General features: G+C 35.8%; 1 protein-coding gene across 3 annotated transcripts in view; it reads left to right on the top strand.

Annotated features, from left to right (window-relative positions):
- LOC101442018 (ovostatin-like) overlaps positions 1-24739 on the top strand; it is a 62559-nt gene extending 37820 nt beyond the window's left edge. For 2 of the 3 annotated variants that reach the window (XM_058282758.2, XM_058282756.2), the window contains 13 exons: positions 402-485; positions 3511-3687; positions 3882-3963; positions 5285-5441; positions 7629-7700; positions 8035-8200; positions 8372-8589; positions 10380-10595; positions 13228-13352; positions 14290-14380; positions 14888-14956; positions 15152-15254; positions 24178-24739. In XM_058282758.2, coding sequence (XP_058138741.1) covers positions 402-485; positions 3511-3687; positions 3882-3963; positions 5285-5441; positions 7629-7700; positions 8035-8200; positions 8372-8589; positions 10380-10595; positions 13228-13352; positions 14290-14380; positions 14888-14956; positions 15152-15254; positions 24178-24233 — 1616 coding nt within the window. In that variant the 3' untranslated portion in view covers positions 24234-24739. The remainder of the gene's footprint in view (positions 1-401; positions 486-3510; positions 3688-3881; positions 3964-5284; positions 5442-7628; positions 7701-8034; positions 8201-8371; positions 8590-10379; positions 10596-13227; positions 13353-14289; positions 14381-14887; positions 14957-15151; positions 15255-24177) is intronic. The other variant, XM_058282757.2, reaches the window with a different exon arrangement.
- Positions 24740-27007: the final 2268 nt, after the last annotated feature.

Here is a 27007-nt window from a genome sequence, read left to right as displayed (position 1 = left end):
TATTTAATTCTGGCTTGAGCATTCTTTTCTACGTGGGGGGTGGGGGCTGGAATAGAGGAGATATATCTGACCTATTCATCCACTAAGTTATTTTGTGAAAATTCAATTAAATAATATGTGTGAAAGTATACAGGACATTTTAACGTGATCTCCAAAGTCAAAGTTTTGTCATGTGTTCTATTTTAATTGAATGTGAAATTTTTACATTAAGTCTGATTAATTTTTATCATAGGAATCCCTCAGCCCTTTTTTCCCCTGATTATTTTAAAAGTAGGAATGATTAATAAGAAGATATTAAGTGTTTTATCGATAGGGAGGATAAATTACAATCACAGTCAGAATCCTGGTCTTTACGATAAATGAGAGTTCTGAATTAATAAATTCTCTTTACTATTTCTTAGACTCTACAGTGTCTCAACTAGTAGAACTAAGTTTAGGAGAAAATACTGTGAAAGATTCAGCTAGAGTTTATTGCTCTGTCCTTGGTAAGTCTGCAATATAATGCAATATTGGGGAGTTATACAGACTGGGAGGAAAAAGAAAAGTTTTACTGTTATCTGCTTGGTCCTACTTGTTGGTTTTGTCATTTGTTTGGGGTTCCATTTCTATCCTTAGACTTTGAAGACTGAGGTTTGTGTATTGACCTAACCAGTAAAATACACTAAGAAAATTGCAGATTATGAAATCATATTATCTCATAGTCTGTAACAAATATTCCTTCATGGTGTGGTGTGATGATAGAGGGGTATTGTATGGGAATTCTGCACATGTGCATGATTGTTTTGTAAGTTCACAACTTCTGCCATAGAAATATATTTTTAAAATAATAGGGTGGGTTAGGGGAAAAAACCAAATGCAGGATATGAACTATAGTTAGTAGTAAGATTTTGATGCTATTCTTTCCTAATTTGTAACAAATGTCTCACAACAATGCAAGGAGTTAGTGGTAAGATGATGTGTGGGACCCCTGTATGATGTGATGCATGTATGCTTTGTAAGTTCACAACTTTTACTATATACTTATTGTTTATGTGTGTCTATGTATAAATGACATAAAAATAATATTAATAATAGTGTGGGTAGGGGGAAAATAGGCCAAATGTAAGATACTTTGGTTAGTAGTAATATTTTGAGGATATCCTTTAATCATTAGTTAAAAATGTTTCACAACAATGTAAGATACTGGTGATAGGGTGAGGTATGAGAGCCCTGTATGATGTTATGTGTGTTTGTTTTATAAGTTCACAACTATTACTATACACTTATTGTTTATATATGTTTACATATGAGTGATATACTTCAATAAATTAAAAAAAGAAAAGGAAAAAAAGAGAATATAAGTATCGGAACCAAATTTCTGGCTCTTTCTTTTCTCAAATACCATTTTAACTCTCTCATAAAAATTAAGTTCCAGTGTTAGCCCTCCTGGGTTGTGTCTCATTCCAGACTAGCCTGTAAAGAAAAGTTCTGACCTTTTTTCACACTCCAGTGATTTTGAGAGCATGCATTCTAAGCCAGTTAACTGTCGAATGTCACTCTTTTTTGCACAGGAATTGGAATAGTCAGGGAGGCACAAACAACACTACCCAAAGATCATTGTTCTGTGGGTCAATGACCAGAGCAACGTAAAGCTTTTTACTCCTAACTTGCAGGCCCTATAAAGCCAGAACCTCAGTAGTCCTGCTCAAAACTGAAAAAACTAAAAATTAACCAAGAGCAACTACAGAACACTTTCTTCATTGATTCTCTTTTGAGATGTTCTGTCCAAAGACAAAAAAAGAACTTCCAGAAGTTTTAACATTGATATAAAAGCAGGGATCACCAAACGTTCTGACGGGAAGGAGAGAGAATAGGTATAACACGGGGCATTTTGTGGACCTTGGAATTGTTCTGCAAAACATTGCAATGCTGATATAGGCCGTTATACAGTTTGTCAAAACCTATAAAATTGTACGGTGGAAGTGAAAACCACAATGTAAACTATAGACCACAGTTAGTAGCAATACTTCAATATGTGTTCATCAGTTGTAACAAATGTAGCACACTAAGGAAAGATGTTAATGGGGAAAAGTGTGGGAGGGGGAAGGAATAGGATCAATGGGCATCCCCTATATTTTTAATGTAACTTTTCTGTAATCTAAAACTTCTTTAAAAATAAAATTTTAAAAATGTTAAAAAAAGAGAACACTTTCTAACACAGAAAGGGCCATAGAATATATCTGCTAAAATTAAAGACAATATTTACCTATCCTTGTTCCCCTGTTGCAAACTAGAAAACTGCTTTCTTGGTCCACTTAATATTTTAAAGTATTTCCTGCCTGATTTATTTCTATCTTTAAAAAAAAAAAAATCCTGGACTGTTTAGCCCTTTCCCTCTCCCTACCACCTATGGGCAACCCAGGGTAAAATTTTATGATAGAAATATAATGAATTCAGGGGAAGAGATTCTACACTCTGTGATGTCACAGTAAAGCCTGTTTGTTGCAGTAGGCAGAGTGTGGGCCAGGCAAAGCTCATGGGGAAAAGAAACAAAAACATTTCATATCAAGAACAAGTCCCAAGATCAAAACTAAAGAACACCTGAGTTTACCTGAACTTTTGATTTTAAGCAAATCAGTCCCATCCATACATCACCAAAATGATGTCCTACAAGGCATTTTCAGGACAATCATTGGAAGGTGTTCTTATTTTTTGTGATCTGTGATCTTATTTCCAATTTCCATCCAGATGGTAGAAGTTCCTTACAGTAGCTAAGTATAGGGCATAAGACAACTAGCTCTACAAGCAGATCGTCTAGTTTTGAATCCCAGATTCACCACTTCCAGTATTGCTTCGGTCAAATTGTCCTCTGCCTCCTTTCCTCATCCTTAAGTGGAGGTAATAATAGTACTTATTGCATATGGTTGTTAGAAAAATTAAACAAATTAAGATGCTTGGAACAATTCCAGTTGCATACTAAGTGCTATATGAGTGTTAGCTATTGGTAGAGAGTGTGTAGGGAAGTGACAATCTGTCCAGACAATCTGAAGTCTAGTCTGTGATCTATTCCTGATTCGCTCTGCATTTTTCAGTTTTTACATCTATAAGATAGAAATAATAATAGTGCCAATGTACATTACTGCTATAAGGATTGAATGAATTAATATAAATCAAGTGCTTAGAACAATATCTGGTACAATGTAAATGTTTCAGAAATGTTTATTTGGGATCCTCTCAAACTGATGATTGAGCTTTATCTTGAGAATTGTACAATAATTTTGATTCCTATAAACTTTGTTAGCTCTTCTGCTCTTGGCTGCTTTGAGTACCACATCTCTACCTTAGTTCAGGAAACAAAGTAATTCTATGGTCTGGGCCCAATAAGTAGGAGAGGGAGGAAGATTCAGATAATATAGACAAAAAGTAATTATTTTGAATATCTGTAACATAGAGTTCTTAAACACAATTTAATATTATTAATACTTACCAATTTTGATAAATTACATCATATCGACTTGATTGACTTTTTAGGAGACCTTCTCGGTTCTACCATGCAAAACTCACAGAACCTTCTCCGAAGGTCTTTTAGTCGTGGAGAGCAGAATTTGGTACTAATCACTCCCACTATTCACCTCTTCGACTATCTGACTCAGACTCAACAAATGACAGAAGAAATAAAATCCAAGGGTATTGGATTCCTGTCCACAGGTAGAACTTTTAAAAGTCCTTCTTTTATCTCAAGTAAATCCCTGAATTCCACCTGGTTTGTTTATTATTAAGTACATGAATTTCTTTTTTTTATATGTATATATTCACTTATAACTAATACAAATATTCAGTTTATACAGTTTTTATGCTAGATTAGTATGTTAAGTTTTAAAATAGGTCCTTTCCTGTTCTAGGATATCAAATGCAATTGCCCTATAAACGCTCAGATGGATCTTACAGTATCTATGGACGTCGCAATCAACAAGGAAACACATGGTTTGAATTGCTTTATAAGTTTTATCAAGAGTTATTAGAGGTTTCTAAACATTTCTTTCTTTTACAGGTGAAATTTTGACAATTTCTTAAAAGCTATGGGCATTCTCTCCTAAACCTTTATATACAAGGCTCCACAGGCATATACACAGAGATGTGCTTTAATAGGATCTTTGCACTGTCAGATTAAAGATTCATGATGTATGGCTTTGGCTCTATGCCCCTCTTTTACTTAGGAAAAATGCATGTTCAGTAAACAAATCATAAGGGGGGAAAGCAACTCAATTGGGCAGTATGAGTTCTGTGACACTCCAATTATTATGCAAGCAAATTATTCCATTTGAAACATAAATATTATCCCAATGCAACCCCAAAGGTAACTTCAATAGCACTTATACTCATTGGTGATATAACGCTGTGCAGTTATGAATACTCTTGATGACATATTTAAGCAGAATGGACTTCCTATCAATAGTGAAATAAGTACTAAAATCAAATTAAATTAAGCATAGATTGTGTTATTACTTAAAGCCTGAAAGACTAGGTGATCAGTTAGATGCAAGTTAAATTTTAAAAATTATTCTTTATGTTCTTATCATTTATTTATAAACACATATTTATTCCTGAGAATAATAAGCCTTTGAGATACAAAAGGACAAATGCTAATTATGATCATTCTTACTGTATCCTCATAATAACCCAACAAGGTAGCTAGCACTGTATACCAGTTTCATAGATTAAAAAAACAGAGACACAGAGACGTTAAGTAATTTGTCCAAGATCATGCTGCAAATTATGGGGCAGAGATTTTATCCACTATATGATTTTGCTTCTTGATAACACATGATCTTTGATCTTAGAAAGTTCAGAGTATAGTAAGGAAAGACAAGTAAGTAAAATATTATAGCATAAATTGATAGAAGACGTAGTAAAAATAAGCACATGACACTATCGAGCAGATAGGAAGGACCACTTTTCCAGAAACATTTGGTATAGTTAGGGGTTTTTTGACCTTTCTAATGGCAGTATAGTGGTGTTTCATCATGGTTTTAATTTAAACTTCTGTGATGACTAATAAGCTGGAGCATGTTGTTATATGCTCATTAGCCACTTGGATACCTTCTGTGGTAACTTCTGTGTTCAAATCTTTTGCCCATTATTTGAGTTATTTTCTTATTATTGAGTTATAGGATTTTAAATATATATATATTCTGAGTAGAGGTCAAAAGAACATATGATTGTCCCAAGACACAAGATTTAAAGACCATTCCCTCTGCTTCTCAGCATTTACTATACATGTTCATGCTTTGTTGCATTTTCCCAGGATCACTGCATTTGTTTACAAGTCATTTGCACAAGCTAAACGCTACATTTATATTGGTGACGAAGTCCAGTCCCAAACCCTTGTTTGGCTCTTAAATATTCAGAAATCAGATGGCTGCTTCCCATATCTGGGCACTGTCTTCAACAGCACTTTGAAGGTACTTAAATTTACCTTACAATTTCCTGTCCTTTCATCATGAACATTTAATAAACACCAAAGTACCAGGGTAAAATTTAGTAGAAATCATTGAAGTGGCATTCCTACCATAATAAATCAATTCTCTTGAAACACCCACAAAGCCTTTCTTCTTAACATATGGAACATTTTCTTTCTTTCAGTCAGATCGAAACCTCTACAGTTCAGATTTCCTAACGTCAGTTTGGTGACGGTAGTGGTGGTGGTTATGGGAAAGAGTGGGGGACAGTGGCAGGAGTATTAGTAAAATTATATGAATGAACCAGAATAATTACTAATATTTTAAAGATTTAGCATTTAAGAAATTCTGTTAAAATTGTTTGATTATTAGAATTCAATTTTTTTAGCTTTTACTTGTTAATATCCCCAAGGTAAGTATTTATGAATGAATTTTCCAATTAGTTCTCAGTTTCTCTAATCTCACTTTTTCTTCCTAATTGTTATGGTAATGCTCATTAATTGAAAGTAGCTTGGAGACTTAATATAAAGAATGAACCAAAATATCATTCCTATGTCAACTACTCAGAGATAACTACCATTAAATTTTTGACATTTTTTTGTTCAGTCTTTTTTCCTGATATATAAGCATGCTTTTCTATAACTGGGATTATCCTCTACTACTGAGTTATTAGTATGCTTTTTATGAAATCCTAACATTATTTATAATGACCTTGCCATGCATTACATTAAAATGTTTAAAAACAAACTTAAAAGTCTTGTAATACTCCATCATATGGATCAACCATACATGTTTATTACTCTTTTGTTGAACTTACAGTAATGTTTTATAAACTCAAAGAAATATTGTTTAAGCATTCTTACATATAAATATTTGTTCCTAGATCAATATTGACTTAGGACAGATATATCAAAAAGTGGACTCTTTCTAAGATTCTGAAAAATGTCACTACATTGTTTTCTAGTAAAATTGTGCCAATTTTTACTGTCACCATATATAGACTATCTGACACATAGAATTATCGTTAGCATTGAGTAATACAAATAAGTACTGAAAACAAAAATCTTCACAAATGTAGGAGCAAAAATATAGTGCTTCACTTCTATTTTTGTTTATAGGACACGAGGTGTTCTAAAGATAAATATTTTTCAGGTGTTGACATTCAATTTCTATTTTCTCCCTTTTAATTTCCTTTTATCTTTTGGGGTTAGTTTGAATTCATTAATAGTTAATATTATTGATCTGCTAGAATGTATTTCAGTATATTGTATAATCTATATATGATTTATTTCTATATTCTAAATAAATCGCTACTTATAACACCTTTTGTTAATTAATGCTGTATGCCCTACTGATTTTTAATGCCAACTTTGTTACATTGCTTTCTATACTTGCTAGGATTTCTTTCTGCTTTACCTAATCCATTCCATTGACCAACCTTTCTATTTTATACTACACTATTGTAATTACTGTAATATTATAGCATGTATTTTCTTTATTATTTCTGGAATTCTTTGCCTCCTTTAATTTCAAATACCCCTTTTGGCTCACAAGTTCCTTTTTTAATTAAAGAAATTATGGGTTTACAGAACAAACACATAAAATACAGTATTCCCATGTACCTGTTATTAACAACTTACATTGATGTAGTATATTTGTTACAATTAAGGAAAACATGTTTTTATAATTGTATTATTTACTATATAGTCCATGGTTTAATTTATAATTCACTGTTTATATAGTGCAGTTCCATGGATTTTTTAAAAATTTTTATTCTATTACCATACATATAACCTAACATTCCCCCCTTTAAACCACATTCAGATACATATTTCAGTACTGTTAATTACATTCACAATGTTGTGCTACCATCACCACCATCCATTACCAAAACATTTCTATCATTCCACCATAAGTTATTTTTATAAGTGATGATTCTACACTGTGAATTCCCTGGATTTTCATTCAATACTCCCTGATTTTATAAGTAGTACCTTTTGTGGAAATGAAAAACACTACCCCCAAAAAAAGGAAGGAGGGAAGGGAGGGAGGGAGGGAGGGAGGGAGGAAGGAAGGAAGGAAGGAAGGAAAGAAGGAAGGAAGGAAGGAAGAATATAATGCATAAACAAAGAAATGTATTCGTCCCTCTGAATTCTACGAGACTGACATATTACCCTTTGTTTTGTTCAGAGAGAAGACTATGAGCTTTCTCTCACTGCACATGTTACTGCTGCACTGATGGAAGCCGGTCACCCAGTCTCAGTACGTAGCCCACTGGTGAAACCCCTAACTTAATTCTTATGAACTTGAAACATTTTATGCCAACAACAACAACATTTTATACATTATTAGGAACTAGAACTATGCTTGTAACTACCACAAAATAACATTGAATCACTATCCTTCTTAATTAGTCAAATCAAACCTTGCAGGTAGAACCATACTGAAATTTAAACACATGTGGCATTTGCCCTTTCAACATTTCAACACAGAAAAGATCCAGCCCTGACTTTTTTCCTGGATTGAACATTTACATGTGTTCACACATATGCGTTTGAGGGCACGAATAATTTTTTTTCTTTCCTTTCCTTTGAAGTTTGAGGCCGTTCAAAAGGGTCTCCAGTGCTTAGAGGCTACGTGGAGGAAGAGAGCCATCACTACCTATGAACAGGCGCTCCTGGCCTACACTTTTGGTTTAGCAGGCCAGGAAGACAAAAGGGCATTCTTCTTCAATGAGCTCAGCAAAAAAGCAAAGGAAGAAGGTGAGTGCATGTGACTTTTCCCAGTCAAACCCTGAAGAAGTAAAGTGGCCGGCAGTGGTATAATTATCATGCCCTCATGTTTCCTTATTTCCCATTGGCCCCCACCTGAGCCTACACATATCCCATGCTTTGGCACAGACACTCTGCAACTCCTTTTCCTTTTATGGTCAGGTGGCTCCATTTACTGGGATGTAGAAGAGAGTATCTACTGGGTAGCACCAATTCTCTTCTCTCGGGCGTCGCTTGCACATATAGAGACGACCTGTTATGGCCTGCTGGCTCTTCTCCACAAGCCCCAGCTGACTTCAGAAGAGCTGACCTATGCTTCTCAGATTGTGCAGTGGGTGGCAAAGCAGCAGAATGCCTACGGCGGCTTCGCCTCCATGACGGTAACTCTTTGTCTATTTCAAGTTTCTCAGAGCAAGAAAATTGAGCACCTGCCTGGTATTGGTGGTACTGGTCTTTGGGCTTATATGTTAACTTTTTCCAATTAGATGGGTTTGACATCACTATTAAACTTGCTGTCACTTTGTAATTTGCTGTCTTTTAGGCTTTTTGAAGAGAATAGTATTTTATCTAGTAACAATCTCTGATTATTCAAAAGCTAATTTCTTTTAATTTTTAATACGAGAATTTAAATACCAACCTGCAAAATTTGCGGTATAAAGGAATACTCAAAATGAAACATTACAATACATATTGGTAAACTTCTTAGGGGAAGTTGCAGCAGTTTGCATTATTATTAGCTGTGTGTGTGAGTACCTTTCTCTACATAACTTCAAAATCATTTGTAAAAATCTTTTTAAATCTGATACAATAAAAATAGTAACATTCTGTATAAAAATAATTCTCCATGGTTTCTACTTGGGTAGAATATGCCTTCATTTTTAAAAGTCCTCCTTTATTTCATGCATTATGAATTACATGGTCATCCCATCTGCAGATTTCCTAATAGTGTTATTAATCTTTTTCTTGATTGTTTATAAGATTTTGAATACAGTAAAGATACTATGCTTTGAACATGCATGTAACATATCCTTGCCGAATTTTCATTTTCTTTTCAGCATTTTTTTAAAGATTTATTTATTTATTTATTTCTCTCCCCTTTCCACCCCATCCCCACCCCCCAACCCTGCCCCAGCTGTCTGCTTTCTGTGTCCATTTGCTACTTCTTTGTCCGCTTCTGTTGTTGTCAGTGGCACAGGAATCTGTGTTTCTTTTTGTGCGTCATCTTGCTGAGTCAGCTCTCCGTGTGTGCGGCGCCATTCCTGGGCAGGCTGCACTTTCTTTCACACTGGGTGACTCTCCTTGTGCATGGGGCTCCCCTACGCAGGGGACACCACTGCGTGGCAGGGCACTCCTTGTGCGCATCAGCACTGCACATGGGCCAGCTCCACACGGGTCAAGGAGGCCCGGGGTTTGAACCACGGACCTCCCATGTGGTAGATGGATGCCCTAACCACCAGGCCAAGTTCGCTTCCCTCTTTTCAGTTTTTATAATGCTTTAAATATACGGATTATTTTATTTTCATTTTCTCTGAGTGTAATCATTCCGTTCAAGCTTTTTCTCTGTAATGCTATGATAACAAAAGCGTTCAACACAAAAATATATAAATATATAGCCATACTTTCGTATACTATTATGGATAAATGAATAACTTTTCAATTAATCCATCTGCAATGTATTTTTATAGAGATGTGTTGTAGATACTCAACTTGATTTTTTAAAAATGTTCAGCCAGTTGTCTCAATGTAATCTAATTAATAATTTCCTCAATGATATGAAATGCCTCTCTTATTGTCTAACAAAAAGATACAAATTTTGGTGTCGTTTTAGGTTTTCTGTTCTTTCTCTGTGATCCCTTCGCTTTGTTGTGTGCTTTAATACCTAGTAGAACAAAGCCACTCAGTAGGCAATTTAAAAATTTCCTTGGCTCTTCTCACATTTTATTCTGTTAGAGTAAGTTTTCCCGTAATTTTAAAGAGTTGATCTTACAAATGAAAATGTCGTAAATCCCATTTATTTTCAATAAATTATACAGTGCTCAAGACACAGTAGTTCATAAAAGAACGGTTATTGCATTTTAAATCATTTTTAAGCAATTCACAGCTATATTGAGCTTAAGATTTCTAAATCACATAGTATATTCTAATAAAATTTATGACGTTATTATTTCAGGATACCGTTGTGGCTATCCAAGCTTTGACCCGGTACCAAAGCCTCACCTTCACTAAAAATAGACAAAATTCAGTGAGGATTTTCAAGGACCAAACATTCAGTAGGGACTTCAGAGTGAATGACAGGAACCGTTTGCTGCTACAACAGATTCTGTTACCAACAACTCAGGGGATATATACTGTGGAAGTGAGCGGCAAAGGCTGTGTATACGTACAGGTAAATCAGGACTTTTTTATCCTAGCATCAAAAATTAGAAATAAAATATAATGAATATGTTCACACTTTGCAATTTTTGCTTTACCATTTTTTTCTGGGGGGTGAATTTTAAAGTAAATTTAAGACATCATGGTGCTCCTAAATATATCATAGTGCACCTTCCCCAAAAAGAACAGTCCATCGTGTAACTGCAATGTCAGTATCACACCTAACAAAAATTAACAATAGTTTTATAATATAATTTTAAGTGTCAACCCTCTGCCCCCAAATATATTTTATAGTTGTTTCTTTCAAACCACAATTTAATCAAGGACCATGCTTTACAATTTGTTGTTATGCTTTTTAAGCTTTGTAAGTGTCTTTAAACTAAGAGTCCTATCCATTTGTTGTTTGTTTTTGTTTGTCTGTTAATTTGTTATAGCATCAACTTTGAAGACTTCAGGCCAGTTGTCTTAGGATGTTCCTCATTCTGGAATTAACAAATTGTTTTCTTTTTAGTGCCATTTAATTTGTTGTCCATTCCCTATATAATATTCTTAAAACTGAAAGTTAGGCCTATATTCCTATTTCATCACATCGCCTGGCACCTATTAGTCAGATTTGATCATTGGATTTAGGTGGTGACAGCCATGGTTCTTCAATTATGGTGCTGTTTTCAGCCATTGCCACTAGCAATTAATATATGAAGTGATCCATCGAACCATGCAAATATGGAGTCTACAGCAATTTTCACTGAGAAATTTTAGTATGCCATTAATGATCTTTTAACATAGCATTCATCTTTGGATGCTTCTTTCTCTCTGGGAAAAAAGGGATAGGACTGGTTCCATCTTGCACTTTACCTGTCCTAGAGCTGGAATCATATTTTGCCAAGGAGTCCTCATCTTTTCAGGGGAGTATGGTATTTTTCACTGAAGCCTGGTGATGGTGTTCCTTTTACTACCGAGAGGCTGATAGGTTTTTGCCCTGGGACAGAGCTCGGAAAGTTTTAAATCTTTTGAATTCTTACAAATAGTCCCACTCAAATTTAATACTACAGTATTTGACTAAGAAATTATAATGATATTAACAAAAATTTATTTGCTTAGCCTAAAATATAGAGAAAATAGTGCTTTTGTTTTTTTAAAAGATTTATTTATTTGTCTCTCTCCCCTCCCCCCCACCCCAGTTGACTGTTCTCTTGTGTCTATTTGCTGTGTCTTCTTTGTCCACTTCTGTTGTCAGTGACACAGGAATCTGTGTCTCTTTTTGTTGCGTCATCTTGTTGTGTCAGCTCTTTGTGTGTGTGGTGCCATTCCTGGGCGGGCTGCACTTTCTTTCATGCTGGGCGGCTCTCCTTACGGGGTGCACTTCTTGTGCGTGGGGTTCCCCTACGCGGGGATACTCCTGCGTGGCACAGCACTCCTTGCACGCATCAGCCCTGCGCATGGGCCAGCTCCACATAAGTCAAGGAGGGCCAGGGTTTGAACCACGGACCTCCATGTGGTAGACGGATGCCCTAACCACTGGGCAAAGTCCGCCGCCCGAGAAAATAGTTTTAAAATAACAAACAATGTTACTATTAAATGGAACTAGTGAATGAAATGGAACTACTGAATTTTAAAGTCCATTTTTTATTTTAGAATACATACTCCTAAAGATATATAGTCAAATAACTATATTCTGTACTTTCCTTTGTGTGATTATATTGAAAATGTGATATGGTTAGGTTTATTCATTTCATTTTCTCTTTAATTTCAGGATTTGTTTTTTTATTTAAGTATGACAATATTTTGAATTTGTAAAATAATTACATGGTTTTCATTTTTTGAAGTTTTGGTTTGTTCTTCCAGTGTTTGTTTTTGTAAACGTATACTAGTATTAATCTTATAGTTTTCTTATTTCTCATCTGTTTTTATACCTATGTTAGCATTCAAGATAAATATTTAATATACACTATATGTATAATTAGTCAAATATTGATGGACATTTGCACTGTATATAATTTGGCCATTACATAGTGCTGTAATGAATGTGTGCACAGATTATTGCATAAATGGACAGGGATTCCTTCAGGCCATATTTCTAGAAGTGGGGTGATTAGTTCAAGTTAAATCTTTAACCACACTTATTTGCATTATTCTGGATTTAGAGTCTACAATTTCCCTTTCAGTTATTTTATTGCAATCATGCTATTCATCTTGATTCTTGCAGCACTAACATGATCTATAGTAATTTTATTTCTTACAGGTGAAAATTAGGTAATTGTAATTATCCAAGAGACTATATAGGTATACTCTGGCTTTGTTATTTTTTTACTATATGAGATTTGACAAGTTATTTTACCTTTGAAAAGTTCTTCACCTCTCTACCTGGGTGCCTTTCCTGTAAAATAGTGGCTATAAATAATATCTACATCACAGGGATGTTGGAAAGTTTAAATGAGTTATTACATAAAAAGCACTTAAAAATAAGTGCATTGTATGTGCTCAGTTAGTGTCAGCTATTATTACTATTGTTGCTAATGGTATAGAAAATAGGAAACACAGAAGTCAAATTTGACTTTTAGTTTCAGTTGAAATGTTTATGTGCAGGTAATAAATTTAAAAGTAATCTTGTGGCTAATAAAGAATATATTTTGTATTGATTCTAGTATTCTCTGAAATATAACATCATGCTCCCCAGGAGTTCATCTGGGTTTTATCTTTATGTGACGACAGCCAATGCTATCTGCAGGGGATTATCTGATACAAAGTTTGACCTTATTATTTCAGCCAGGTAATAGCTTTTTTTTCTTGGCTTAGACATGTCTCTATCTCTAAAGCAGGTATCCTAGTCACTCTCTCTGCTGCCTTATGAAACCACATCCCAACCATTTTCTGTAAGAGGTTGGCCTGTCTTGATTCCCTAGGGATATACATTTCATGGTACTTAAATTGCCTAAGGGGAATACTGGGTAGAAAAAAAATGTGAATTGAAAATATGAAATAGGAGGGAAAGAAGGAGACTATAGGAAAAACAAATTCTACAAATTCCTCAAGAAGTATATTTCCTTAACATTCCTACTTCAGAAAACAACATATTGCTACCTCTTCTTTCTGGAAATCAAAGATCCAAACCAAGAATATCAGTCAGGTTCAACACTCTGGGTTCAGTTAGGAATGGATTGAAATTTATGTTGCTTCATTTTGGAGGACCATTAATTTCAGGTTATTATGAGATTATTCCAGTCCCACTACAAGAAACACTATATAGTTTATAATAAAATGGACAATTAATAGCTAACAAAACTGAATTTTGCCTTTGCTTTGGTCCAAAAATTGTGCATTGACTCACAATTAATAATGCTTATAAATTGTCTTATTTGGTAAAAATAGTCATGTTTTTTGATCTTATCAAGAAAAATTTAATTGATTGAACCCTTTGCTTTTCACGGAAATTTGAGATTCTAGAGATCATAAAAATACACAGAAATAAGTCAAAAGCACAAGTTGGAATCTCTGCTAGATATGCTTTTATGTTTTATTTCCATTATACAGATGTCATTTACTCAATTTAGCTTTGGGAATATGGCAAAACACAAAACCCCGTTCAAGATTGTACCATAACTCATTGAAGAGTTTTGCATGCAAATATATTTTTTGTTGGTAATTTGATTTTCTAAATAATTTCTAAAGTTTATCTGTATTTTATATTTTGTACTTTTTAAAAAAAGGTATTATGGAAAGCACAAAACTTCCAACATGGCAGTCATAGATGTGAAGATGCTTTCGGGCTTTGTACCTGAAAAATCATCTATTGAGAAGGTAAATAATTACATGATTTTAATTAAATAATTTTCACAGATGACTGTTTGTGTTAGGTCCTGCGTTATACATTGGGCACAAGTTGGTAAAAAAAGAAAAGACACATTTTCTCTTTTCAAGAAATGAAATTTCAGTCTCCAATTTCAATCTCATATTTCATAGTACAACATTGTTTGAGTTTTTCAAAGTTATATTCTTACATTGTTAATACAATATAAGAAATTATCAAAAAATAAAACAGGTAGATGACTTGGTGTTCAGTTACTATTATTCTATTCTATTATTCTGTTTATTGAAAATTTAGCAGCTAATATTCTACAGACAGATCTCTCAAAAATGTTAAAGGAATGAGTTTCAAAGATTAATATTTATTTCTGAGGTTATCTGGAAACAATGCTGGTATTTATAAAGGAAGCAAGAAAACCACCGAATTGGATATTTTTGAATAGATATTTGTATTACAGGTTCCCTGTATTTAAAGCACAATTTTTTTCTTCTCATTTTTAGCTTCAACGAGATGGCCGAGTACAAGCAGTAGAAATCAAAAGCCCTCGTATCTATTTCTATCTGGAGAATGTAAGTCTATCTCATAATTTGTTTATTGTCATTGTTTATGCCAGAGGTACACTGTGGGATTGTTTGTTTTTTAAAAATTTTCCCAAGGACACAAATGTCAAAAGAGCACTGTTAAAATAATTCTGAATATTTGAAATGGAGAGAAATTAAGGAACTAAATTTCAATATGCCTAACAATATTGTTTTTTTTCCCAGCTTACTAAAATGTCAAATCAATTTTCGTTTTCCATTCAACAAGAAGTACTTGTGTCTAACATCAAGCCAGCATCCATTCAACTCTATGATTACTATGAAACTGGTAAGAGTTTTCTTTAATTTTTGTGTTCTGTTTATATCCTACATTAAATGAAACATATATATACACACACCAATTTTCATTTTCTCTGCTGTTGCTACAATTTCTATTTCTGAAATCTTCTTCCCTTATTTGGCTTCTTTTAACTGTTAGTGCCATCTAACCCAAAATGTTTCAGAATGTTAACAGCAAACAATACTTGAGATTTGTATCTCTCTCTATAGGCACAACCAGGTCTATAGATAGGGGCACAATTGATATGATTTTTTTTTTTTGAGTCTGTAGAGGTAATGTTTATTTTCAAGACAAATAGTACTGTCAGTTTGACTTGCATTTGCTAAAATTTACAAGATAATATTAGATGTACTTATAATTTTGAGATTGTAGCTATGTTAAGTTAATATGGCAAGATAAATTTATTTTGAAGTAGGAACATGGTATCTATGAAACTATTTTATGAACAGTCAGTTCTTAAAGTACCATGTTTACTCCAATTTGCATTAGCCAGAAGTTATTTTATCATACATTCTGCCTAAAGATTAACATTTGTAAATTGGCATGGGTTTTTTCGTGTTTTACATAAAGTCCCTGTTACTTTTTAGCTTTGCTTTTAGTAATATACATAAACTTGGACTTTTCCTGTCAACCACTGTCATACCCACACTAGTTACAAACATTATGATATACTTTAACCATTTCTATTCATTTCCAAAGACATACAAACCACCTTTTTACCAATTCTGCACAGATTAACCCCTAGCCTTCCATTCTCCACCCTCCTTCCATCTTCTGGTGATCTATACTGTAATTATTAACTCCATGAGTTTACACAATGTATTTAGTTCATAAAAGCACAATCATACTGTATTTGTTCTTCTGTGTCTGCCTTGCTTCACTCAACATAATGTCCTCCAGGTTCATCCATGTTGTCATATGTTTCATGACTTCATTTCTTCTTATCACAGCATAATATCCCATTGTGTATATACACCACAATTTGTTTATCCATTTATCAGTTGATGGACACCTGAATTGTCTCCCAACTCTTGGCAAGCATGAATAATGCTGCTGTTAACATCGGCGTGCAGATGTCTGTTCATGTCTCTGCTCTCAGTTCTTCTGGGTATATTCCTAGCAATGGTATTACCAGGTCCCATGGCTAGTCTATATTTACCTTCCTTAGGAATTGCCAAACAGGCCTCCACAGTGTTTGTACCATTCTACATTCCCACCAAAATTAAATAAGCATTTCTATCTCTTCACATGCTCTCCAATATTTACAGTTTTCCAACTTTTTAATAGTGGCCAGTCAAATAGGTGTGAAAGTATATCTCATTGTAGGTTTCATTTGCATTTCCCTAATAATTAGCAATGTTCAACATTTTTTCATGTGTTTCTTTTTTTTTTTTTAAGATTTTTTAATTTATTTCTCTCCCCTTTCCACCTCCCACCCACCCCAGTTGTCTGCTCTCTGTGTCCATTCGCGGTGTGTTCCTTCCGTGACTGCTCCTATCCTTATCAGCAGCACCAGGAATCTGTGTTTCTTTTTGTTGCGTCATCTTGTTGTGTCAGCTCTCTGTGTGTGCGGCGCCATTCCTGGGCAGGCTTCACTTTCTCTTGCACTGGCTGGCTCTCCCTAGGGGCTCCTCTACATGGGGGACACCCCTGCGTGGTAGTGCACTCCTTACACGCATCAGCACTGCACATGAGCCAGCTCCACATGGGTCAGGGAGGCCCGGGGTTTGAACCGCGGACCTCCCGTGTGGTAGGCAGACACCCTATCCATTCGGCCAAGTCCGCTTCCCTTCATGTGTTTCATTGCCATTTGTATTTCTTCTTTGGACTTTCATGTTTTCAAGACTTTTGCCCATTTTCTAATTGGGTGGTTTGTCTTTATATTGTTAAGTTGTCTGATCTCTTTGTATATTATGGATATTAAACCCTTTCGGATATGTGATTCCCAAATATTTTCTCCCATTAACTCAGCTGCCTTTTCATCTTTGGAATACAAAAGTACTGAATTTTGAGGAGGTCACATTTAATTTTTTTTCTTTTGTTGCTCATGCTTTGGGTATAAGGTTTAAGAAACTACTGCCTACCTCAAGATCATGAAGATATTTTCCTACATTTTCTTCTAGGAGTTTTATGGCTATTGTTTGATCCATCTGGAGTTAATTTTTGTATAAGGTGTGAGATACAGGTCTTCTTTCTTTCTTTCTTCTGGATATGGACATCCAGTTCTCCCAGCACCATTTGTTGAACGGACTGTTCTGGCCCAGCTGGGAAGGCTTGACATCCTTGTCAAAAATCAATTGTCCATAGAAGTGAGGGTCTATTTCTGAGTTCACAATTCTGTTCCATTAGACTCTATGTCATTCTTTATGCTAGTACTATGCTGTTTTTACCACTGTAACTAAGAAATATACTTTAAAATCGATAAGTGAGAGTTCTCCAACTTTGTTTTTTTCTAAGATCTTTTTGGCTATTCAGAGACACTACCCTTCAAAATAAATTTGATAAATGACTTTTCCACTTCTGCCTAAAAGGCTGTTGGGATTTTTATTGGAATTGCATTGAATTGGTAAATTAATTTGGATAGAATAGACATCTGAATGATATTTAGTCCTCTAATCTGTGACCACCTAATATCCTTCCACTTATTTAAGTTCTATTCAGTTTCCTTTATCAAAGTTTTGTAGGTTTCTGAATACAGGTCCTTTATGTTTGGTGAAGTTTATTCCTAAAATTTGACTTTTTTTTCTGACTTTCTCCTCAGATTGCACATCAGTAGTGTATAGAAATGCTATTGATTTTAGTGTATTGATCTTGTATTTTGCCACTTTGTTGAACTCATCTATTAGTTCTAGTAAGTATCTTGGGGATTTTTCAGGAGATTCTAGATATAGGATCATATCATCACCAAATAGTGTAAGTTTTACTTCTTCCTTTCCTGTTTGGGTGCTTTTTATTTCTTTATCTAGCCTAATTGCTCTAGCTAGAACCTCTAGCACAATATTGAATAACAATGGTGATAGTGGACATCCTTGTTCTCTTCCTGATCTCAGTGGGAAAACTTTCAGTCTTTCACCATTGAGTACAATGCTAGCTGTATGTTTTTCACATATACGCTTTGTCACATTGAGAAAACGTCCTTCTATTCCTAACTTTCGCAACGTTTTCATCAAGAATGGATGCTGTATTTTGTCAAATGCCATGCCTGCATCAATCGAGAGGATCATGTGATTTTTATTCTTCAATTTATCCACGTTATTTTTTACACAAATTGATTTTCTTGTTTAGAACCACCATTGCATATCTGAATAAAATCCACTTGATCATAGTGTATAATTCTTTTAATGTGCTTTTGGATTCTGTTTCAAAGTATTTTGTTGAGGATTTTTGTACCTATATTCATTAGAGATATTGATATGTAATTTTCTCTTTTTTTTTGAAGTATCTTTATCTGGTTTTGATATTAGGGTGATGTTGGCCTCACAGAATGAGTTTGGTAGTATTTTTTCTAGTTCAATTTTTTGGAAGAGCTTGAGCAATATAGTTATTAGATTGTCTTTCAGTGATTGGTAAAATTCATCTCTGAAGCCATCTGGTCCTGGGCTTTTCATCTTTGGGAGTTTTTTGATGACTGTTTCATTCTCTTCATTTGTGATTGGTTTGTCAAGGTCTTCTTTTTCTTCTAGGACCAGTGTAGATGGTTTGTTTTTCTTGGAATTTGTCCATCTTCTCTACATTGTCTAGCTTCTTGACATATAGTTATTCATACTATCCACCTATGATCTATCTTATTTCAGTGGGATCCTGGGTAATGACGCACCTCACATATCTGATTTTATTTATTTCTTTCTTCTCTCTTTGTTTCTTTGTCAGGCTAGATAAAGTTTTCTCGATTTTGTTGATGTTTTCAAAGAACTAACTTTTGGTTTTGTTGATTCTCTATTTTGTTTTTTGTTCTCAATTTCATTTATTTCTGCTCTGATCTTTACTATTCTTTCCTTCACCTTGGTTTGGTATTAGTTTGCTGTTCTTTTTCTAGTTTTTCTAGGTGTACAGTTAGATCTTCAATTTTAGCTCTTTCTTCTTTTTTAATGTAAACATTGAAGGCTATAACTATTCCTCTCAACTATCTTTGCAGTGTTCCATAGGCTTTGATATATTGTGTTCTCATTTTCATTTGTCTCGATATTTACTAAATTCTCTTGCAATTTCTTCTTTGTCCCACTAATGATTAAGAGTTGTTTAATCTCATATATTTATGAATTTTCCCTTTTTCTATCCATTATTGATTTCCAGCTTCATTCTGTTAGGATCAAAAAAGTGTTTTATATAATTTCAATCTTTTTATATTTATTGAGACTTTTCATGTGACCCAACATATGGTCTATCTTGGAGAGCATTTGTAAAGAAAGTACATCCTGCTGTTTTGGGCTGCAATGCTCTACAGATGTCTGCTAGGTTTAGCTCAGTTATCATATTATTCAAGTATTCTTTTTTTAATCCTATGTCCAGATGTTCTATCCATTACTAAGAGTGGTGTATTGAAGTCTCCAACTATTATTGTAGAGACAGCTATTTCTCCCTTCAGTTTGCCAGTGTGTGCTACGCATATCTTGGGGCATTCAGGTTAGGTGCACAAATATTTAGCATACTTATTTCTTCTTGGTGAATATCCCCCTTTACTAATATGTAATGACCTATTCATCCCTTATGACAGTTTTGCATTTGAAATCTATATTGTCCAATATTAGTATGCTAGTCCAGCTCTTTTTTGGTTACTATTTGCATGGAATATCTTTTTCCAGCCTTTCACTTTTAACTTGGTCATGTCCTTACATCTGAGGTGGGTGTCTTGTAGATAACATGTACACAGTTCATATTTTTTTATCCATTCAGTCATATGCATTTTGATTAGAGTTCAGTCCATTAACAGTCAATGTTATTACTGTAGAGGGCATTACTTACTTCATCCGTTTAGTTCTTTGGTTCTCTGATGTCAAACTGTTCTATTATCTGTCTTCTTAAACTTTAGTTTACCCTTCCTAATAATCTTCATTTTGAAACTTTTCTCCAAAACTCTTGTCCTTGTTTCTTTTCCTTTCAGGCAGCAGCACACCCTTTGGTATCTCTTATAATTCTGGTCTTTTGGAAACTGACTCTATCAGTTTTTGTTTCTCTGTGAAGACTTTGAACTTACCTTCACTTTTGAAGGATAGTTTGGCTGGATACAGAATTCTTGGCTTACAGTTTTTTCTTTTAGAATCCTAAATACATCATACCACTTTCCTCTTGCCTCCATGGTTTCTAATGAGACATCACATTTAATCTTTTTTTTTTAAGATTTATTTATTTATTTATTCCCCCCCCCCTCCCTGCCCCAGTTGCCTATTCTCTGTGTCTATTTGCTGTGTATTTTTCTTTGTCCACTTTTGTTGTTGTCAGCAGCACGGGAATCTGTGTTTCTTTTTGTTGCATCATCTTGTTGTGTCAGCTCTCCATGTGTGTGACGCCATTCCCATGCAGGCTGAACTTTCTTTTGTGCTGAGTGGCTCTCCTTACAGGGCACACTCCTTGCACATGGGGCTCCCCTACGCAGGGACACTCCTGCGTGGCACGCACTCCTTGCGCTCATCAGCACTGTACGTGGGCCAGCTCCACATGGGTCAAAGAGACCTGGAGTTTGAACCACGTACCTCCCATGTGGTAGACGGATGCCCTAATCACTGGGCCAAGTCTGCTTCCCACATTTACTCTTATCAATTTTCCCTTGTATGCGATGTTTTGTTTTTCTCTTGCTGCTTTCAGAATCCTTTCTTTATCTCTGATGTTTGTCATTCTGAATACTAGGTGTCTAAGGGTAGATCTATCTAGATTTATTGTTTGGGGCATGTTGTCCTTCTTGGATATTGATATCTATGTCTTTTATAAGGACTAGGAAGCTTTCACTCATTATTTCTTCAAATATTCTTTCTGCCCCTTTTCCATTCTCTTCTCTTTCTAGGACATGGATAACACAAATGTTCGTTGATTTCTCATTGTCATTCAATTCCCTGAGACTCTGTTCCATAATTTCCATCCTTTCTCTTTCTGTTCTCCTGTCTTTTCCAGTTTAGATGTTCTTTCTTCAAAATCACAAATTCTCTCTTCAGGCAATTCAAATCTGCTTTTATGTGCCTCTAATGTATTTTTTTTCCTCTTCCCCTCCCCCCCATTGTCTGCTCTCTGTGTCCATTTGCTGTGTGTTCTTTATGTGACCCCTTCTATCCTTAGCAGCAGCAGCGGGAATCTGTATCTCTATTTGTTGAGTCATCTTGCTGGGTCAGCTCTCCGTGTGTGTGGCGCCATTCTTGGACAGGCTGCACTTTCTTTTGCACTGGGTGGCTCTCCTTATGGTACACACTCCTTGCACGTGGGGCTCCCCTATGTGGGGGACACCCGTGCTTGGCACGGCACTCTTTGCGCGCATCAGCACTGCGCATAAGTCAGCTCCACATGGGTCAAGGAGGCCCGGAGTTTGTGGTAGGCAGATGCCCTTTCCATTGGGCCAAGTCTGCTTCCCTCTAATGTATTTTTAATCTCAGTCATGGTGTCCCTCATTCCCATAAGATCTGTTACTTTTCTCTGCAGGCTTTCAAATTGTTCTTTATGCTCTCCCAGTGTCTTCTTAATAGCCTTCATTTCTTTAGTCATATTTTCTTTAAATTCTTTAAAGTGATTTAGAAGAGTTGTGTAATTATCACCATTTACTTGTCTCAAATCCTCTCTCTCTTCAGGATATTTGGTTAGTTCCTTTGGTCGGGCCATCTCCTCCTGTTTCCTAGTATGGTTTGGAAGTTTTTGCTGATGTCTAGGCATCTGAATTGGTGAATTTACTCTGATGGCCAATTTCTCTCTTGCCTATTGTTTTTCACAGCTCTTCTTTGATATTTGTTTCAACTTGTTCTAAATCTTTAAAATTGCCAGACTTAAGTTATCAACATGGGAACAGGAATTCACTAATGGTGCACAGATTTTCTCCCAGGGACAGGATACAGAGTTGAGATTTTTGTCCCTGCCATTTCAAGATCAGACAGGAGATGGCACTTGTCAGCACACCTTTCCGTGGAGGTATTCCTGTCTTGGCTTTCCTGTGTTCCTGTGTTGAATCTCCAGAGCAGAGATTCAAAGCAGGCTCTGCTGGTCGAGTTCACTGAAGAAAAGCCCCCTGACTCTTCCTCCCTTTTCCCTTGAAAGCACTGACAGGCAGGATGGTGTCTGTTCCCTTCTCAGTTGGCTGCAGTGAGCCTGGGTTTTACCCCAACTTAATACCTTGGGAGTGGGTGAGGGGAGCCCTTACCATCCACTGCAGGGTCTTGGTAACTAACATTTGTCATTCAGCCTCCTTGTCTCTCTGTCTGTCACCTCCTGGGAGTTGTGTAGCACCATACAGGTCTGCTGTCCCCCAAAACAGGTGCCTCGGACAGATTTTGGCTCTTTGACTGAAGTTTTTGTGAAAGCATTGAGCTCTGTCTGTTAATCTAGCACCATCTTCCCACAATCAACATGATTGTTTATAACCAGGGTTTTCACAAAAATGTTTAATTAAACTTACTGGAAACAAAATCTTTGGTCCATTACATAAGTTGTGGATTCAGGCAAATAAATTGCAGATTCAGGCAACATAAAACTAGGGGCTGCGAATGTTGACATAGAGGCTGTTAAAGCATTAGCGTTGATTAGAAGACAGACATTATGTGTTTATCTGATTAGAGAAAGAAATTTATGTACTATTGAAGATGACAGAAATGTCTTAGTGAAAATATTTAGAGGAAGGTTATTTTTTTAAAGTCACAATTATTTATTATTCCTCATAATAGTATAGACTGGCCAGGCTGGCTGGCCTGGACTGGCTTGGCTGAGCTCTGCTCCAAATCCACCCATGGCTGAGGTCCACTGGGGGCCACTGGCTGTCTTACCTAGAGAGGCCTCACTCAAAGGTCAGGGGCTTGGCAGGCCCTTGTTTGGAGGCTGGCTGACTGATGAATCAACTTGTTCTGGCTGCTCACCTTTAGCAGACTGCTTTAGACATCTGTATCTTTATCTACTTAGTGATCATCTATCTATCCATTTATTGCCAAGTATAAAGGAATTTTTGAATAATATATATATGTATTTACATGATAAGAGATATTTTGTCAGGTAATTTGGGGTTTCTGTTTTATTTTGTTTAACCATGTTTTATTGGGGTTGTGTTGTTGTTTTAACCAAGGCTGAAAGTCACTTATGTCACAACATGTATAAGAGCAAGGAAGATAAATTGTGTCTCTTTACTTGTAATTGAGGCTTGCCTGAACTGTAGCACTCTGCATTCCTCAGATTTAAATATTATGCATATTAATAAATTAGAATATAGATCTAATCATTTTATTAACCAAAAAATGAAAATAATTTTCAAGTCAGATTATGTCAGCCAATAAATGACTCAATCTTAGTTTTTAAAAAAGACTGTTCTATCTATGATATAGTGATAAATATTTCAGCCAAACAAGGAAGTGCTTAACTACTTAACAGTAACTTACAAACTTTGGGTACCCAAACATTTGGTAAGTGTAGCTTTACCTGTTGCCAAAGACTCGATTGATTGTTTTCACTGTCTCTCCAGCACTTGTGATACTATAGACTTTCTAACCTGTCATGTTTCACATGTATTATACACTAAATGTATACCCGAAACACTTAAAGTGATTATATATGTATGCATGCAATGTAATTTGGAGGAGTATCAATATATATGAAAGTTGTGGTGCAGAGAAACTGTTTTAGTAGCATAAATTACTTAGCATAGAGTTTGTTTCTGAACAGACTTAAGAAGCAAAGATGCTTATTTCTTGAACAATACTGTGAGACTGTTCTCATAACAATTTTTCTCTTCCAGGTGAAATTGCTGTTGCAGAGTATAACTCACCATGCAGGTCTGTTGAAACCTCCTAATTCCAGGATAAGGGAAATGAGACGTAAAAGAAGACACCTTGGATCGGGGGTACATATTGAGTAACTACTTCCAGAGTTACAACCAAATAAAAGCATTCGGAACAGTTAGATGACAGATGTTCAAGTTCATCTTCCACCAACAGCATCTCCGCTTGGATAGACCACCAAGGACTTCTTGCTTTCTCCCCTTGACCTTCCCTGGAGCCCTGGAAGGCAGCTTGACCTGTGTGCAAACGCAACTGAGAAGAGCAGGTTTAAGGCCCCCAGGGACAAACTTCAACCAATGAGTAAGCAACGCTCCAGCCTCTTGCCTTTGGTTAGAGAATTTGAGGACGCGTTCCAAGAGCTTCTGCTGAAGTCCCCTGGACTGGAGCTCCCTGTTTCTCAGGGAGGCAACCTCATAATAACTAGTCCTTAAATTAGCCTCTTTCCTTCCATGTCACAAGCTCCCTGCTCCCCAACTCCTGCTCCCTGGATCATCTACAAAATAAATTCTTTGCACCCAATTCCTTGCCTCAGATTTGCTTTCAAGGCAACCTAAAGAAGACAACATATCACATCAATTCATGAAAAATAATGAAAAGGTTTAATTAGATGTGGACCATTCTAATATGTTGATAATTTAGTTCAGGTATATGCTTTGGAACAAATACTTCAGGAACAATGAAAATGTAGAAATTTCATAATTAAATGAAAGCAAATTTAGTTTCCTTGGGAACTATTTTTGGAGTTAGACGTGACCAAAATTTATTTTTTTTAGCTTCTATTTCAAAATAAAATTTTCTTCCTAAGGATATACCTGGCATGGAACAAACACACCCAAACCTACAGACACACATGATTGCTTGAGGATCTCATTTGAAAATTGTATCTGTAATTTTTTTGATGTAAAATATTCTGAATAGACTTAAATGCTTCATTTAAAGATAAGATCAAACATTCATTACCATATTATTGTTGTATACATCCACATATATGTATAATTTAGAAAAGGTTTTAAATCTATGCCTACAGTGTCCGTGCCCCAGGGCCCCCTTGTGAAGGCAGGCTCACCCGCCTGCTGCGGAGAGCCCCTGGCCCAGGCACCGTGGGATGCTGCCCGGCCCACAAGTGCCATGGAGAGCTGACTCAGCAAGGCGACACAACAAAAACAGAGACAAGCAAAAAAATGCAGAAGAGTGCACAGCAAGCAGACACAGAGAACAGATAGCAAACAAGCTACAAGAATGGGGGGGAGGGGGGTAAATAAAAATAAATACAGACACAGAAGAACACACAGTGGAGGGACACAGAGAGCACACAGCATGCAAAAAGCTGCAAAGGGGGGAATAAAAAACAAACAGGAACCTGCAATATCTGTGCCAATATGGCTCTCTTGAAAACTATAGGTCTTTTATTAATTAATTTCAGCAAAATGCAAGTGCAAAAAGCCAAAAACCCACAATCCTTTTTCAGATGGCTTTTCCCTCTTGATTTAATTATAGGTAGCTTCAAAGTACCAAGGCTCTTAGTAGGTCAACCTCCTCACTTTCCTTTCTGAAGAGGGAAGTTGGGAAAGTGAAAGGAAAAACACCCATGAAAACGGTGGACTGAATCAGCTTTTCAAACTGGAAGGGGTTCAATTTCTCTATATGGCTCTCAGTTATGTCTACAAACATCTTTTCCTCCTTGGAGCACCAAGTCTCTGAGCAGAAAGACTTGATTTGCTGTGTGTATTGAGGAGGGTAGCTATGTGAACCACAGCGTAGTGGACTCATATTTCATAGAGGGATACCGCTTAAGTAAATCTTACAACTCATTGTCTTTTGTCATCCTGAATATTGCATACAATTCCTAAACTCAGTTTCTGGATGTGAAAAATAGTCGTGCCACCTAAATGTTCCTTCTTTAGCCAGCTTATAATGTATTTTATAACATATTTTTATTAGAGACCACGCTGTGAAATCACAAAGCCATCATGCAATTTAAGTAAGATTTCCTGAAACAACGTTGTATTAGGAACGATTCTTTCTATGATCGCTCATCCTTAGCAATATTTTCAAACTTGTCCATAATTATATTTTGATTCTGAAGGGTTAGAGAATATCTAAGCTATGTTCAAAATAAATGCTAAAATCAAAAAATGTTAGCCCATTAGACCTGTACTGATGGAATTAACCCAATCTTTAGGCCAGCCTTGGACCTGATCACAGAGGGAGGAGGGTATTGCTTAGGTTAACTGCCCCAAGGGCTTCTTGCCCCACTCAGTGTCAGCCCCACCACAGTCCTCTGACAACTGCACAACAAGGGAAAGGCGGGAACCAGGAGATGCTGAGGAGCAGCCAGGTTACACACCTTAGGAAAAAAAGTCTTGAAGAGAAAAGATGTTGGAAATAATTTGATGCTTTTCTCAAATTAGGGTGCAGGAGGGCCTTGGAGTCTCAGGTCAAATCAGTTTCAATCTTTCTTTTAAGTGATACAGAAATTTGATGGCATCAAACAACAAATACCAGCTGCAGTATTCTACAAATCTATAGTAAGCACTATTCAAAATACAATATCAAAAAAAATGACATTATTGTAATTAGAAATGCTTTATATTCTACCTAAAGATGGAAAATTTCAAGTGTCCAAGCAATCCTCAGGCATGAGGTAGCCTACTCTTCTCTCCAATGGCAGGAATTTTCAGGACTACCATGGATGGAAGATACAACTTAAACTGTAGTCCTCTGATGGACCTTCAGCTAATCTTCTGCAAGAAAAATAATGTCTGTTACACTGAGAAAGAAAAACTC

The sequence above is a fragment of the Dasypus novemcinctus genome, chromosome 20, assembly GCF_030445035.2.
Source record: "Dasypus novemcinctus isolate mDasNov1 chromosome 20, mDasNov1.1.hap2, whole genome shotgun sequence".
Taxonomy (NCBI): Eukaryota; Metazoa; Chordata; class Mammalia; order Cingulata; family Dasypodidae; genus Dasypus; species Dasypus novemcinctus.
Note: the sequence above shows the minus strand (reverse complement) of the source record. Positions and strands in the feature narration are given on the sequence as shown.